Source organism: Nanorana parkeri, unplaced genomic scaffold, assembly GCF_000935625.1.
Source record: "Nanorana parkeri isolate BGI_ZX_2015 unplaced genomic scaffold, ASM93562v1 scaffold21, whole genome shotgun sequence".
Taxonomy (NCBI): Eukaryota; Metazoa; Chordata; class Amphibia; order Anura; family Dicroglossidae; genus Nanorana; species Nanorana parkeri.
In genome coordinates this window covers 1,404,190-1,419,625 of record NW_017306289.1, presented here as the reverse complement: position 1 = coordinate 1,419,625, position 15,436 = coordinate 1,404,190, and the positions used below count along the sequence as shown (strand labels likewise).

General features: G+C 39.6%; 1 protein-coding gene across 1 annotated transcript in view; it reads left to right on the top strand.

Annotated features, from left to right (window-relative positions):
- Nucleotides 1-15,436, top strand: part of TMEM131 (transmembrane protein 131) — a 151,225-nt gene that overhangs the window by 77,387 nt on the left and 58,402 nt on the right. Inside the window, 8 exon segments of the mRNA XM_018562803.1 lie at nucleotides 150-273; nucleotides 1,277-1,393; nucleotides 2,857-2,979; nucleotides 4,999-5,079; nucleotides 5,521-5,671; nucleotides 5,749-5,805; nucleotides 8,241-8,302; nucleotides 15,284-15,392. Of these exon segments, the coding sequence (XP_018418305.1) occupies nucleotides 150-273; nucleotides 1,277-1,393; nucleotides 2,857-2,979; nucleotides 4,999-5,079; nucleotides 5,521-5,671; nucleotides 5,749-5,805; nucleotides 8,241-8,302; nucleotides 15,284-15,392 (824 nt within the window).

The following is a 15,436-nucleotide window of genomic DNA, read 5'->3' as shown; positions in this document are numbered from 1 at the left end:
TTGGACTTTTGCATTTCTTCTGTAAAAATTGGTTGGCTTTAAATAATTTGTCACTAATAAAACTGTTCTCAATATGAAGTCTTTTACTCGAACTTTAGTTTGAGGTTTTCCCAATTTATTAACACATTATTTCTTGTTTTTTTTCTTAGGCCTGTGGGAATGCCAAAAATGGAAAAAGTATACTTGCACAATCCTAGTTCAGATGAAACTATTACTTTAGTATCAATATCGGCAACAACATCACATTTTCATGCTTCTTTTTTTCAAAACAGGGTAAGAAATCTGCTATTTTAACGCGCCTGTATTTTTTATTTCTATATTTCAAACGTTTTTCTGCTAAACGTTATTTTACGAATATGATTTCTGTGGTTTATATGATTTTGTATTAATTTATAAAATGAATATGGCTCAGAAATTTGGATATACTTGGGCTCACTTCACGTATGTAAACACGTGAAAAGCAAATTCCTGTTCACTTTGAATCCCCAATCATGTGCAGGTACTCACTGAAGTGAATATTCACACAATTTATTGCTTGAAGATCCTGCTTCATGCACACAGGAGTTACGTCCTCCCTGGCATATTAGAGCTGCCATGAATCGACTGAGTCTGTGCACAGTGCATGCGCTATGTACATAGAAAACAAAGAATCGCTGAGCAATAGAGGAAAAACATTTTTTTGCCAGAAGAGGCTCCACATGTCTCTTCTGCCAAAAATTCCTACCTCCCAGCTTTTTCTGAATTTACTTCTATTTTAAGTGGGGGGAAAAAAGTCTCCAGTTGGAAAAAAATGCACTGGTTGTAGCCCCAGAGAGGTTTGTACACATTGCACTGTTACCTCCTATTAATAGCTGTGTTTTAGACTGTGTGTGACGTTCAGTAATGAATAGTGATCAGCTGGCCTCTTTTTACTGCTCTATTATTTTTGGAGCAGTAGTAAAATTTCAGCTGGTCATGAACCCAGCAGCAGCAGACAGACCAGGCAAGTGTTGTAAAGGACATGCACACCGACCAGGAAAGAACCACTCAAGGTTACTACTGTCAGTTAAAATCACCTTTATATGTTCTTATATGTTTCTTGTCTAGAAGAGAACCCCTGTGTCTTTCTAGTGAAGATCAGTCATAAATATTTAAGTTATATGGTAGCATCGCCAAACATTTAGTTTATTTGTTAAAACTCCTGTCCAATTCATAGTTGAGATTTTCAGCAATTAAGAATGTACAATTATCACATATTCATTAGATTTACCTTCTTTCTGCTATGTTTGCTTCACAGAAAATTCTCCCTGGTGGGAACACATCATTTGATGTAGTGTTTCTCGCAAGAGTAGTGGGAAACGTAGAGAATACTTTATTTATTAACACCTCAAATCATGGGGTATTTACCTATCAGGTAAGAAGCAGGTCTAATTTTTTTTTGTTGTGCTCCGAGGATTATCTTTGCCTTTTTAGTTTAGTAAATGGTAAGACTTGGTGGGTGAGTTAACGTTAAAGAGAAACTCCTCTCCCCCCCCCAAAAAAAATGCAGTTAATGTGCCCCTTACCTTTTCTATGCTGCGTAAATATACTGACAGCTCCAGCATTACTCTCCTCTTACAGGTTCCGATCTGCACCGGTATCTCCCTCTTGTATGTTATCAGGGGGATTCTTTAGTCCCAGCTCACACCTAGTGGTTTTGACGCTCAAAGCTTAGCGTGACAAAATTCTCAACACAAGATGTCCCATTCATTTCAATAGCCCCTGGAAAAAAAAAGCTTCTCGCTCACCATTCCACAACAGCTGCAAGCACTAGATCGGAGTACCAGATAAATGCAAACAAACAATAATCGAAATGTGCCGCGCAACATGGCCTACTATGGTGTATACACTAGCAACTGGTGTAATATAATACCAAAGTGATTGTACAATAAATATCAACCAGCTCCACCCTACATATGTTGTGTCAGAAACTCACCATCAGGGGTGCATGGAACTCCTGCATCGTTTATGTGCAGTACTGATTGAGATAACAACTACCGCTTAAGGGAAGATAGAAAAACTATACACTATTGTGCACAGATCTAGATATATTATTGGTGGAGGCATTCACGAACCTTTTGCACTGGTGCACTTTGCACTATTTATATATTTATGGGTTAATTTTGTATCGCTTAATTTTATTAATGATCTTTGTTGATGTTTGATTCGCTTTTTATTGCACAGTCACGTCAGTATTTTATCACACCTGATGCTAGTGTATTCTGACTTATACACCATAGTAGGCACTGTAGTGCGACACGTTTCGATTATTGTTTATTGCAATAGCCCCTGTTCACACCTGAGAATTTTGTCGGAAGCTGTAAACAAACAAAATAAGTACATGAGCTTTTTTTTGTAGCAGATTGCAGCGCATTTGGTTTGGCCCCATAGACTTCAATGGAAACGCGTGACCCAAGTGGTTTGCACATTTCTGTGCACCTTTGCATGTGTTTTGTCTATTCACTGCAATTTATTTTAATCTGCCCGCTAAAACGTGCTTCTCCAACGGGTTCATCACGCGCTAGACAAAACGTGTGCTAACATGCGGGAAAACACCAACGCCTAGGTGTGAACGGAGCCTTAGTTTCTAGCAGTCAGTTGTTTTGTAATTATGCTCAGGAACTATTTCTATAAGAATAGAATATTCCAACTTTCCAAATGTTCACAAATAGAGTTTTATGTAGAATTACAGTTATGAAGTATTGGTCTCATGATTTGGTTGGCTTTCCATTGCTTGTTTTAGTGTCTTATGATTGAATTAAGATTGGGTACCTTGAGTGTGTAACAGCATGTGAGTTGTTTATCCCATTTACACTTCTATTCATTTTGATTTTGTAGGTTTTTGGGGTTGGGATCCCCAACCCATATCGCCTGCGCCCATTTATTGGGGCACGAGTTCCTGTAAATAGCAGTTTTTCACCTTTAATAAATATTCACAATCCCCACAGTGAACCTTTGCAGGTAGGTGTTAGATGTGTGTAATAATAAAATGGCTTAATTTAATAAAATGCTCTGTGTGTCTGGTGTGTCTGTTCAGAAAAGCCCATCATGATATGAAATACTGTATGTCTCTAACTGGATGCTTAATTAGCCTGTGAACTTGTATGTCTGTTACAGTGGTTAATGAAGTCAAATCCAAATCTGATCCTTTTATATGTCCCTTTCTGTAGTTATATATTCTTTACACAATGATTACCTTATTTATAAATACAACTAGTGTACAAACTTGATTTTCTTCTTTACGTCTGTGCTGTCAGAACAGAGTGTGCAAAATGATGAATGATCAGTGTTCTTTTACACTGCTCTAGTGTGTAGAAAAAGTTTATTAAGGGCGTAAGGCCTAATACAAAAAAACCCCCCGCAAGGACCATTACCCAATTGCAGACTTTTATTGAGATTTATTAGCTGCAATTAGTTTCTTATGGTTACAGCCCTTTGTACATTTACATTGTGCTGCTTTATTTTTTCAGCCTGATTGTAATAGTAATAGATACTGTGGAAGCATGAGTAATAGACCGTACACTTTCACCCAACCTTTCAATTTCTACTAGATACTGGGTTTTAGTTTATTTTGTCAGGCTACTAGTTGATGAACAAGCACACCACAATTGTCTCATTGGTTAAAAGCGTTGACTGCCTTAGTGTAGGTTGGGCAAAACCATGTCAAATACACGCATAATTCAGTGCATCTTTAAACACACTTCACGTACAGAAAAATACCTAATGATGCAGGTCACTATGTTGCCCTTATAAAGGGACCCTGCGTGGCCCCTGCAACGTTGGCTATATCATGTTTGCGATGTTTCACTTCAATAAATAAATAAGTACGACCATTAAATGCAATTACTTGAGTGCTGGTGATCTTCATCTTCTACAAGTTTGATACACACGGCGCCCCCCGTGACTATCACTGCGAGCACCACAGTTGTTCAGGTCCGATCGCTGTAAGAAGTGCAGGGATAGATTCGTATACTGGATGATGAATCAGACATTTATTATTATACAGGATTTATATAGCGCCAACAGTTTGCGCAGCGCCTAAGTTCCTGTACTAGAATACCAGAAAATGTTGTCAGCCGTGCCTGAGTTTTCACTTTTGATCTCATGTATTCTCATTGAGATCAATCATTATTAAGATTACCTTCTCATCTAAAAATTGCATGGCCAAGCTCCTGCTGTTTTCTTTACAGCATGTGATAGCAGGAGAAGGGAGAACCACAGCATGTGGTGGCAAACAGTTGGTATGGTAGGAGTATTGAGAATGTAAACAAGGAGGATCTATGGAAAGAGAGGGGGAACTGTTCTCTATTCCAGCAGAGGAGTACTTGGAGAGGGCTGACAACATTGCATTACGTTGTGGCAGGATCACCAGGTATTTTTCTCTGCTTACTTTTTCTTTCTAAAGAAAATAACATTGGGAAATGTTATCTGCCATGCCATTTTTTTGTTTTAATTTCCTTCTCAAGAAGTTTTGTTGTAACATCAATAGGTTCACAATATCAAGTGTAAGCACATTGCCTTCTGCCAGACCCTGCTGCTTCTCCTCTAATGCGGTTCACCCCTAACAGGGCTTAATCGTATAATTAAACCCTGGCTGGGGTGAAACAGATTAAAGGAGAAGGAGCAGGGTCTGGCGGAGGGCATTGTGGTTGGATCTGATATTGTGAACTTTTCCATAGTAAAGTTGTTTGAAGAAAAGGAAGAGGTGGTGGATGTGCCACTTTTTCCATTTGGTTTTGGCACATTGTTGAAGGATGGACCCTGTTGTCCTGCGGTTGGTATAGGTGAGCCTGAAGACCGCCCATAGTGTGTTAACTTGTATTCTCTATTGATATAAAAGAGCTGTGCTATATGTATGTATGTGGAAAGTTTTTTACAATTTAATCATAAATGTTCTATAAGTTATTACAATACAGAGATTTCTTTATGGAATAGGCAACATTTACCTTTGTTTAACTGACTCTTTGCATAATATTTCAGGTTGTAGAAATGTACTCTAGTGGGGGTGATCTGCACTTAGAGCTTCCAACAGGACAACAAGGAGGCACCAAGAAATTATGGGTAAGAGTCACCTTTATTCAAAATATCGGAGATCATTACAGTATTGTAATTTTTTAGTTTGGCTTTTTTTGGCACTGCTGTTTTTGAATGGCTAATTGAAATATTTTTACCCAAAACTACCGGTTACAGTGCTTCTTGTAAATATTCTTTTATCTCCCTGAAGATTGTACAGTATTTGTTTATTGAGCTTGATAAATGTCATTTCACACTTTGTTAACAAGCACAATTTAATTTGTGTGTGTGTATATGTAATTCTAAATCTTTGTTTGCAGTTCTAAATCAAGTATGCTGTGTTATATGCATGCTGGGATTTGTGGTTGTGTAAATGCTGTAGAGCGACTGTGTTTTCTAACCATGGTATAGCTTTATGTTCAAGTCTTTGATGCTGGGCATTCGTATAAAACACTTGCATTTATATTTCTTATTACTAATGCCTTCTAGGAAATCCCACCATATGAAACAAAGGGTGTAATGCGTGCAAGCTTCTCATCACGAGAGGCAGACAATCATACTGCCTTCATTAGAATTAAAACCAATGCCTCAGACAGCGCAGAATTCATTATTCTTCCCGTGGAGGTGGAAGTCACTACAGGTTTGCATTTTGTTAACCTCATATATTGTCACTATATGTATGGGACCGAGTGTAACAGTTTATTGGTTCATTTTCAGCTCCAGGGATTTATTCATCAATAGAGATGCTAGATTTTGGAACGCTACGAACACAAGGTAAGCAAATATGTTTCTAATGTAAACCTTTTAAAGTTGTTTTCTTTAAGATGAAATGCGCTTCAAATTCTCTACGTAGTTTAAGCAAAAAAAAAATCTATAGCTGCTCCAGATTTTGTCTGCTCCTGTTTTGATAAATCCCCCTCTGTTTTTTGATAGCTGCAACCACATCATCTACTATTGAATGATTTATACGATTAGTAAACAGTTTAGTGTGCGTGTGTTAAAATACTTTGAGGGGAATTTACCTAAACTGGAGCATACCGAATCTGGAGCAGTTACCCATGGCAACCAAGCAGCTTGCATCTTTTATTTTCCAAACTTAATGGCACAAACTAAAAAGATAAGTTGATTGGTTACTATGGGTAATTGCTCCAGATTTTGTCTGCTCCAGTTTTGATAAACTCCCCCTTTTTGTGTTTTTATTTTTAGTGTGCAAATAGCTGAATAGTGAGAATGTAAGCAAGTTGTGAAATGGACATAATTTTATAAAGCCCGCTTTCAGAATACCCAAACAGTGACTGTAGCTGATTGGCTGCCATCACTATTCGCCTGGAAACTTTCCTTCCGAATTCATGATCGAAGGTTGGTGGGCGGAAGGCTGCTGACGGGCACCCACTGTGTGAATTGCGGTCGGGTAATCACTAACCAGCTGAAATTTGCACAAGGTATGGCCAGCTTTACTATGCCATTGCACTTGTTTGCATGGAAACAAATGTAGAAATGGCTGTGATGAGAGGAAAGAGCTTTCTCAGAAGTAAGTCGTCAATAAGTACACGTAAGTATGTATTAACCCCTTGTCCGACGTTCATGAGGTGACCTTTCTTAGCACACTAACCAGTGTTGGAAATAAATTTATAAACGTACTCCCTTTGAGAGCTAAAATATGATACTTTACACAGCTCGTGTGTCATAAGCACATCTGTCACTGAGAGCTCCATTCCCATTAAAGCTGGCTAAACACCTTACAACCATTGGACGACTTTCGTTGTGCGATGGTTGTAAGGTAATTAAAATTTCGTACGATCTGCCCATCTTGGACCGGCAGATCGTACTTGCGATCATCGCAAGCCTGCCCCCTGAGGGGAGGGCTTCCGATGATTGCAGTGCTGAGCAAGCAGTGTGCGCTTGCGCACACCGGCCCGTGCGGCATTAGTCTCCCGAGCACGCCACTAACCCGCCGCAAATCGTACGATTTTCGGCATGTTTCCAAGCGTGCTTGAAAGACTAATGTCGTGCAACCTTACAGTAGAAGAGGTCGCGCTCTGCTCATACACCTGCCGATTATCGTACGATCGTGGGATCACCAGTGATTATCGTACGATAATCGGCACATGTATGGGCACCTTAACAATTGGGTACTAATGAGAGTGGTTCGCATCTAAGGGTTTTACCCTAATATAATTATATTGATCTTATGTACATTCTGCCTCACCAGACTGACCAGGGGTTTGAAACAGTGTTTGATGAGGACTGCATCCTATATCTAACCATTGTGTGCTGTGTCCTTAAAAAGGAGCTCTGCTAAGCACTGTTTGCATCTAAATGGATCACGTTACATTACCCTGATAAGATGTAGAGTCAATTTGTATTGAATTATTTATGACTCCTGCTCCTCAAAGCCAGAGGGTCTGTGTCGGGAAATCCGTTTTTAGCATATAGTACATTTAGCATGTACTTATTACTTGTACCTGTATTGTTATTGTATATCTATTTTTATTGCCATCTGTGTCCCTCTGTCTCTTTTTGTGACCATGATCATGAAGGGTGAACATTTGGGGGAATCCTAAATTTTGTTTGTTTTTTAAATGGCCTTTACATTTCTTTACAATCTGAGAATCCGAAACCTGCTTCAAACAGGTCATTTGCAGGTCACATGCACCTGCCAGTGAATTCTGAATGATCCTGTAAGTGTCAAGCTTATGCCATCAACACTAGCCTAAAGGTGCCCATACACCTTGCGATTATCGTACGATAATTGCGGGAAATCCCGCGATCGTACGATAATCGCAAGGTGTATGGCAGGCGTGCGACTGTTTTTACTTTCGTCGAACCAGCATGCTAGATTCTCGGTGGGTTTCTAGCCTGCTGGTTCGACAACTGCGGAACGGGCCAGTGTTCGCACGCGCACACTGCCCATTCAGCATTGCGGTCATCAGAAGCCCGCCTCATCGGGACGGGCTTTCGATGATCGCAGGTACAATCTGCCTGTCCAAGATGGGCAGATCGTACAAGCTTTTAATAAGCTTACGAACATCGCAAGACAAAAGTCTTGCGATGGTCGTAAGGTGTATGGGCACTTTTTAAGCTGAGGCCCGTAATCTTCTGGTAGGAACACTAGTTCTGGTGACAGCTGTCTCAGATGAGATCTCCTCACTTCAATCATAGAAAACAATCATTGCTGTAAAAGAATCTCCGTTCTCTTTGTCTTACAGATCTTCCCAAAGTTTTAAATCTTCATTTACTAAATTCAGGAGCAAAAGATGTTCCCATTACAGTGAGTATGGCTTTTATTTCTGTGTTATATAAATCTTACACTTTTTTTTGGATGTACATTTTTCCACTGTGTTGCTTAAAGTTGGCTTGAGACTTCAGTTTCTACATTTACAGTGCAGAGCCAAAATTAATTTGCCTTTTGTTTCTGAACAAAGTCTTTTGCCATGCTCGTTGGGCATGCTGTGTTACTGAGAAGTATAAAAAGGTCCGCAAAATAAGAAGGTTGAAATACATATATTTGTATTGCCTATGTATGGATTTTTAATTCTTTGCAGCTGTTTGGGTGATTTACACATAATTCTCATAATGCACAACCAGACACATGACATACATAGTTAATAATTAATTGGTTTAGCTTTGTGGTTTCCTATGTTACATTCCTGCTTCCAGTCTCATTGGATAGTGAAACCGCATAGTCACCTCCGCCTTGGGAGCTTACCCAGGAATCTGTAATGCTAAACTACGAAGTAGCAGAATGACATTCCTGACTAACAGGAGGTGACAGGAGGTGTGTACATCACAGGCCTGACCAATATAGGAAATGTTTTAGCTTGTAAAGCAGTAAACATATATTTCTACTGTGTATTTAATTGCTTGTCTTACACTTGAACACTGAACTATGGTTGCTAAATTTACAAATACTAAATTTAGAGCAATAGGCTGAAATACTTGTATTTACTTGAATAAATGCTGCTTTATGTCCGTCCGTTTTTTTACTACGGGCGGACGGCAAGAGGTTAATGGTGGTCACATGTCTAATAGCCAATGAATTTGGCCATATGATCTTTATTGATGGAAAGGGTTGGAGTTCTGGCTGATCCTCCCCTTTATCTGAGATCACATGATCAGTTGGCCAGGCTTTTAGGCATGTGGATTAGTCTGGAACAGCTTTTACTCAAGAAAATGTAAGTATTTTGGCACTTCTATAAGTCTTAAGTTATTGATCCCATCAACACTATTAACAAAGATTGAAATAACAAGAAAAAAGTGACCAGCCTGGAATAACTCGCCTGGGGAGAGTTTTATGGCACATATTAGCAGATCTCCAAGCCCTTGTTGGTCTTCTATAGTAGGGGGTTATTGCCTGATTTATTGTGTTTGAAATGTTCCAGGGATTTTATTTCAACCTTTTCACAGTTCAAAAACGGGTATCTCAAAGCCCTAAATGTCGTCATTCTGTAACAAAAATGCTGCATGACATTGTAGCCTCTGTAGCCACCATGAAGGTATACTTGCATGTCCTTTGTTTTGCCAGGGCATTAGCGATTCCTTTGCATTGCTGTGGGTCTCCAGCACTTCCAGTTCACAGCCCTGCCATTTGGCTTGTTTTCTGTGCCACGTGTGTTCAACATGGTTTTAGCAACTTAATAAATGTGATCTGCACAAACCTACTGTGACACAATAAAACGTGTGCCAGAAATATATGCAAAAAATAATGTAAACAAAAACCCATATATAAATCAATCAACATGTGTGAACACAGAAAAAAAGTCAATACTTTAAACAAAAGTGCATGAAGTGAATTATGAAATGCAGAGTGCAATCCAATAAACACCACATACAAATGTGTGTCCATATAAATGTGACGAAATTCATAAGTGTATCCTAAGAAATGGCAACAGTCCAGTGACCGCCACAGTAGTCGCCCCCAAGAGTGCAGCTCACCTTCAGAATTGACCTAAAAATGTAAGGTCTTAATGCACCAATCCTCCCTTTTACTATGGGCAAAGGAAACACCAGCGATCACAGTGGAAACTTAGCCCTTCGCCCTTTTTAAGCCTCCTCTTGATCCACAGCCTCCAGCAGTCAAGACCACCAGCAATTTGAAACCACTCACCCCGCAGCACAACACTTTTATACTCAGGAGTGTATGTAACGCTTGCCTTTTTACACTACTAGGGCATCCCCATTTGTTTTTTGGGACGACCTTTTGTTGAGGAAACAGTGAGCACAAGTCCTTACCAGCAATTTGGCACATACAGTCAAGACCTTGAAGAGCATCTGTTAAATCCCGAACCTTCAAAACTTTGCTTTGGAACGGACCCATTGCTGGGCTTATCAAATATTTGCATAGGAGTCCTGAGGTTGATGGTAGCCTTCTTTGAGGCAGTACTGTTTTCCCAGTTCCACTGCAGATCCCTACAACTCAACATCCTGTCATCGTTTTACAAATCCATTCAGTCTTTGTGCAAATTGATTCACCTATCAAGAAGACCAAGGTTGTCTCTGGCCTGGTGGCTCAGGAACCCAGCTCTAGGGCTGACTAAATCTTTTCTTCAGATGCTTTAGGAAATCCTCACAATGAATGCAAGCCTGACAGACTGGAGGAGTCCTAAATATCTTGTTGGTGCAGGAGACTTGTACGCTGGAGTAATCCTGTCTTGAGTTGTCCCTACAACGCTGGACATGCCAACTGGAGGGTGATTTGGTTGTCCCACTATGTCACTAAACTGCAGGGTCATCCAATTGGGATCCAGTCAGACAATTCCACGTCAGTGGTGTACATCAATCATAAGGGAGGAAATGGAAGTCTTTCTAGACAGGTAGAAAGGATTCTGTGCTGGGTAAACCTTTATGTTCAACCTTGGCCACTGTTTACATCCCAAATGTGGACAATTGGCAGTCAGGCTTTCTCAGCCAGCAGTGCTGGGATCTGGGGGAATGGGTCCTACACCTACAAGCGTTCCAGAACCTGTGTCACTGGTGCGAGATGCAGGATGTGTATCTGTTGGTGTCAAGGTTTAACAACAAATTGTACAGTTTTGTCTCCAGATACAGAGATTCTCTGGTGGAAACATTGAATGCTCCAGCAGCTTAGTGGGATCAGTACAATCTGGTCTAAGCTTTTCCCTCCCGAAATGGTTGAGATAGAGGGCATTTCAGTGATCGATACTCTGACCTAATAAGACCAATGGCATATACTATGTGGGCTCTCCGGATCATCCAGGTCTTCTGTTGCAGAGACCAAATTACTACTTTGCATCATGGTCACTGGCTTTGATGGTATGGCTGTTGAAACCCAAGTCTTGAGGGATAGGGATCTTTCCAAATTAATGATTTCTAGCATGCTTAAAGTTAGGAAGTCCACTTCCTGCAAAGTCTACCATCACACATGGAAGGCCAGGAAATAAACTTATTCCAGGAAATATGCCATGGGATGAATCCATACCAATCAGGCTTGGATCAACGGTTAGCCTAGTTAGCAAATCTTGATGCGTACAATCTTGTTTCAAAGACTACTAGCCTTTCATTCTTTAAGTCCTTTTTACAAGGTTTTTATCATGTGGCTCCACCCCCCCAGTTGGACAGTTTTTTGGCTTCCTAATTGTATCTGAATTATGTGTTCCTTTAGGAAGGATAGAGAAAATTGTTTTTTTGTAATTACTGTAAAATACTTTTCTTGGAGTTTGAGGGACACAGGTCCACCCCTCTGTATTTGATTCTTGTTATTGGTACTGCTTTGTGGCCAAACTGTGGCATGTTGAGTGTGGGATGGGTGATATTAGGCTGGTCACCCTTTTTCCGTTTGCTTCCAAACCCTTAACTCAGTTTAACTCTGACTCCTGAGTCCCTCAGTGAACTCCAAGAAAAGGATTTCACTGAGTATGGAGCAGGAGCTTTGTTTAAAAAATTTTTTTTTTAAATTCCATTTCAGACAGCTCTTCGTCCTCTCAGTTTTCATTGTAGCTTTCCAAAATGTTAATTTCTGTAATTTCTGTTGAGCAACTATTTTTAATGAGGAACCTGCTTCCTAACCTGCTGCATATTATTGCAATACATTTGGTTTTATGTAGTGCAAGAGTCTCTTGCATACTTAAAAAATATTAATATCTCTGATCATTTTTAAACTGTTTGCTTGAGATTACTTTATATAAAATGTTGCAGTGTCCTGTGGAATTGGCTAAACCTTGATTGGTTACATTTATTTTTCATAGCATCTTAGTTGTCTTAAGCACCTTGGCGTTAATTGGCACATACTACTAAAAAGAGACCCCGGTGGATTTTTGCCTTGTGTGAAAGCCTCCCAAATGTATGTAGTTCAAATTTGTGTTGGCTTCATATTGTATAGATTAATATAAAGTAAGTATATCTTCGGATTCATTAGATATTTAGTCCTTTTCTTAAGTTAAGCTTACTGATCTGTGTGACCGAGACCATTGTTTTATGTATATTTAGCTCTAAATGACAGGTGGTATTGGATCAGGAGAAATGTGCAGAGGTCATTTTGCTAATTAACTAGATTTTTTAAGCAGAAGGCCAATCGCAACTACACACCAGATTGAATAGTTTAATTGCCTAACTGCATTTGCAGAGGTTGCACTGCTGAAGCATATTATAACAACTGTTTCATGAGTTCAGTAGATGAAAAGAAAGTTCATATTTGAAATGTACTTATCTAAACATGTTGCTTCTTGATACTATGTTTAGCTCTTGTTAATTAAACTAGATCTTTTAAACAAACGCAGTGTCAAGAGCCCATGAAGAAAGATGGCTGTAGATGATAACATAGTATGGAGGCTTGAAATATCTACATTCCCCTTCTTAATCTCAAGGTCACATCATAAATACTGCTATTGCTATCCTGAAGGGCACTGAATCCTATGTGTTGCACTAACCTTGGCATTTTGTGCAGTGTGTGTGGTTGTTGCAGGGTGCTATGCATGTCCAGGGCCATGGTCCATTGCTATGGAGCCCTATCACCTTTAAGCAAAACAGTATGTCACCAGCACTCCAAAGGTTCTCCAAGCAAAGTTCTTTTTATTCCATGTGAAAAGTTACATCCCCAAGTGTAGCAATGTTTCAGAACGCATCTGGTTCCTTCATCTGGCAAAACAAAGTGATACATGTGCAGTGTAGTGATCACAATATATACATAAGTGCAGGCAAAAAAACAATGTGACATACAAGCCCTGCCCCCGTTACCATGACGTTGTGTTCCCTCCAATTGTTTTTACAGATGTCATATTCATACTAATGACCAAAAGGATGTACAAAGTAGCAAAAATCACATTCCTAGTAAGGATCAACTCCTAACACCTTATTGAATGTGAAATGCAGAAAACCAGTCGATCACTGCGATCGTAACCTCCCCTCTGGACCTTTTCAGTCACACCAAAAGCATGTCACTGGTACCGCCCCACATGTGTATAACAAGGGCATGGGCGGTAACCAAGTATCGCTGGTGCCACCCAGTTGTCCATAATGATGTGGGGAACTGTGGTGCCTGCATGTCCAACCTTGGTCTATTATTGGTTGCCGATCTCCCTTAAGTTCAGGAGGACAGGCATGTTAGACTGAAAGATGCTTGAAAGGACAATGAGATGTATGCTGGCATCATATAGTGCCTACATTACAATATTTTTTTTAAAGTTCTCTTTGTATGCCTGTGTTGAGCTATAACAGTTCTGATATAGATGTTGCATGCTTTATTGCCCAAGTAATGACCTAATTTCAGTATACAGTAGTAAAAAAAACTTATTGTCCAAAAACATCCAATTCTTATTATTTTTCCAATAGCTAGCTGTATATCAGTGGCAGTTCATTATCTTGGTTATCTTATCTTATTTCAGTGCATTTTAGTAATTCTACTTGGAAATCTTCTGCTCAAAACAAACCTTCAAAACATGCAAGTTGAATTAATTGGATTGCTTAATTTTTGCTGGAGGTGAAGCTTGTTAGTTCACATGGATCACCATGTGTGGTAGCACCCACATTATCATTCCTAGACTACTGCATCTTTGTAATTATGTTATGTAAATCCTGGTAGCTGACACATCAATAAGTACAAAGTATTGTCCTACATATTCTCATTCTACCCCCAGGGAATAAAGTGCTTATAGCTCTTTGGTCCCATTTCGATAGGAGCCTTGGATCCAGAGTTAGCATGATCGAAAATGCGTGTGTGTTCCCTACTGTCCAACCACAGAACTCTGTAGAAGATTAATAACTAATTAGCACTGATTGACAGCACACGAGTGCTGTCCGCACAGCAGGGGAGGGGTCAGTATGACTCGCAACACAAGAACTTGCAATAGCAAATGCTGCTGGTAAACCTTTCCTCACCCTAAGCATAGATCAGGGCACAAGCAGGTCAATCACAAACCCCTGGCAGCCCTGACTGATACTTTACTATTGAAAGTGTGGGGGAATGCTTACCAGTAGCTAGCATTTACTATTACTAGCAGCATTTTGCACTTACAATAGTAAAGGATCAGTCAGCGCTGGCAGGGCTAGCCAAAGCTAACCCAGGCAGTGTGTGCAAAGTGAGAGTTGGTGGAGGGCGGGGGCCTAAGTGCTGTGCTGTAGTGACCCCATAGGAACCTGTAAATTTTACTTCCGCCTGGGGTGGAGTTGACAGCTAGCACAAACACAAAGAGGTGCTTTAAGAGCACAACCACCGCCGGATCAGAATAGGACAAAGTGTTTTGGGGGATTTAACAAGTATTATTTTTTTACATTTGTGATTATTTCATTCTATAATGAATCTGCATAGGAAGTGGAGATGGCACTGCAGAAAGATTTGTCTTCTGTCCATGAAATACTCTTAACAGTATTTTTTTTTTGAGACAAGCATCCCCTAATCTCATTATGAGAGATGTGTTCATTGTTTCATGCTTTCCAATGTAATTCCTGTAGTGACTTGCATGTGGCATGTAAAGATATTTGAAAGTGAACTCTATGAAAAGGGTAACATTACATGAGTTCATGTAAAATCTCCTCTTTTTGGCTTTTGCTACACTTGAAATGTATGTTTTTCCAGGTTATGAATTAACGTGTTACAGCCAGTGCCAAGTTTAGACATTGTAATTTCAATGTTTTTAAAATATGTCTTCTATGTGGTGTACAGCATCGTATACGGTTGTACTACTATTGATTGTATTGTTAACTGCCGTTTTAACAATGTTGCTTGCATTTTATAAATGTGTTACAATTTTATTTGGGTAGTGTAAGCCTTACTTATGGTTATTCTGTTTTTATTTAGAGTGTCCGATCAACCCCACAGAATGATGCCATAACTGTTCATTTTAAACCAATAACATTAAAAGCTTCTGAGAGCAGATACACCAAAGTTGCAAGCATCAGTTTTGATGGTAAGGGTGTTCTTGCTGTTCTTTATTTTTTACTTTACTGTTTT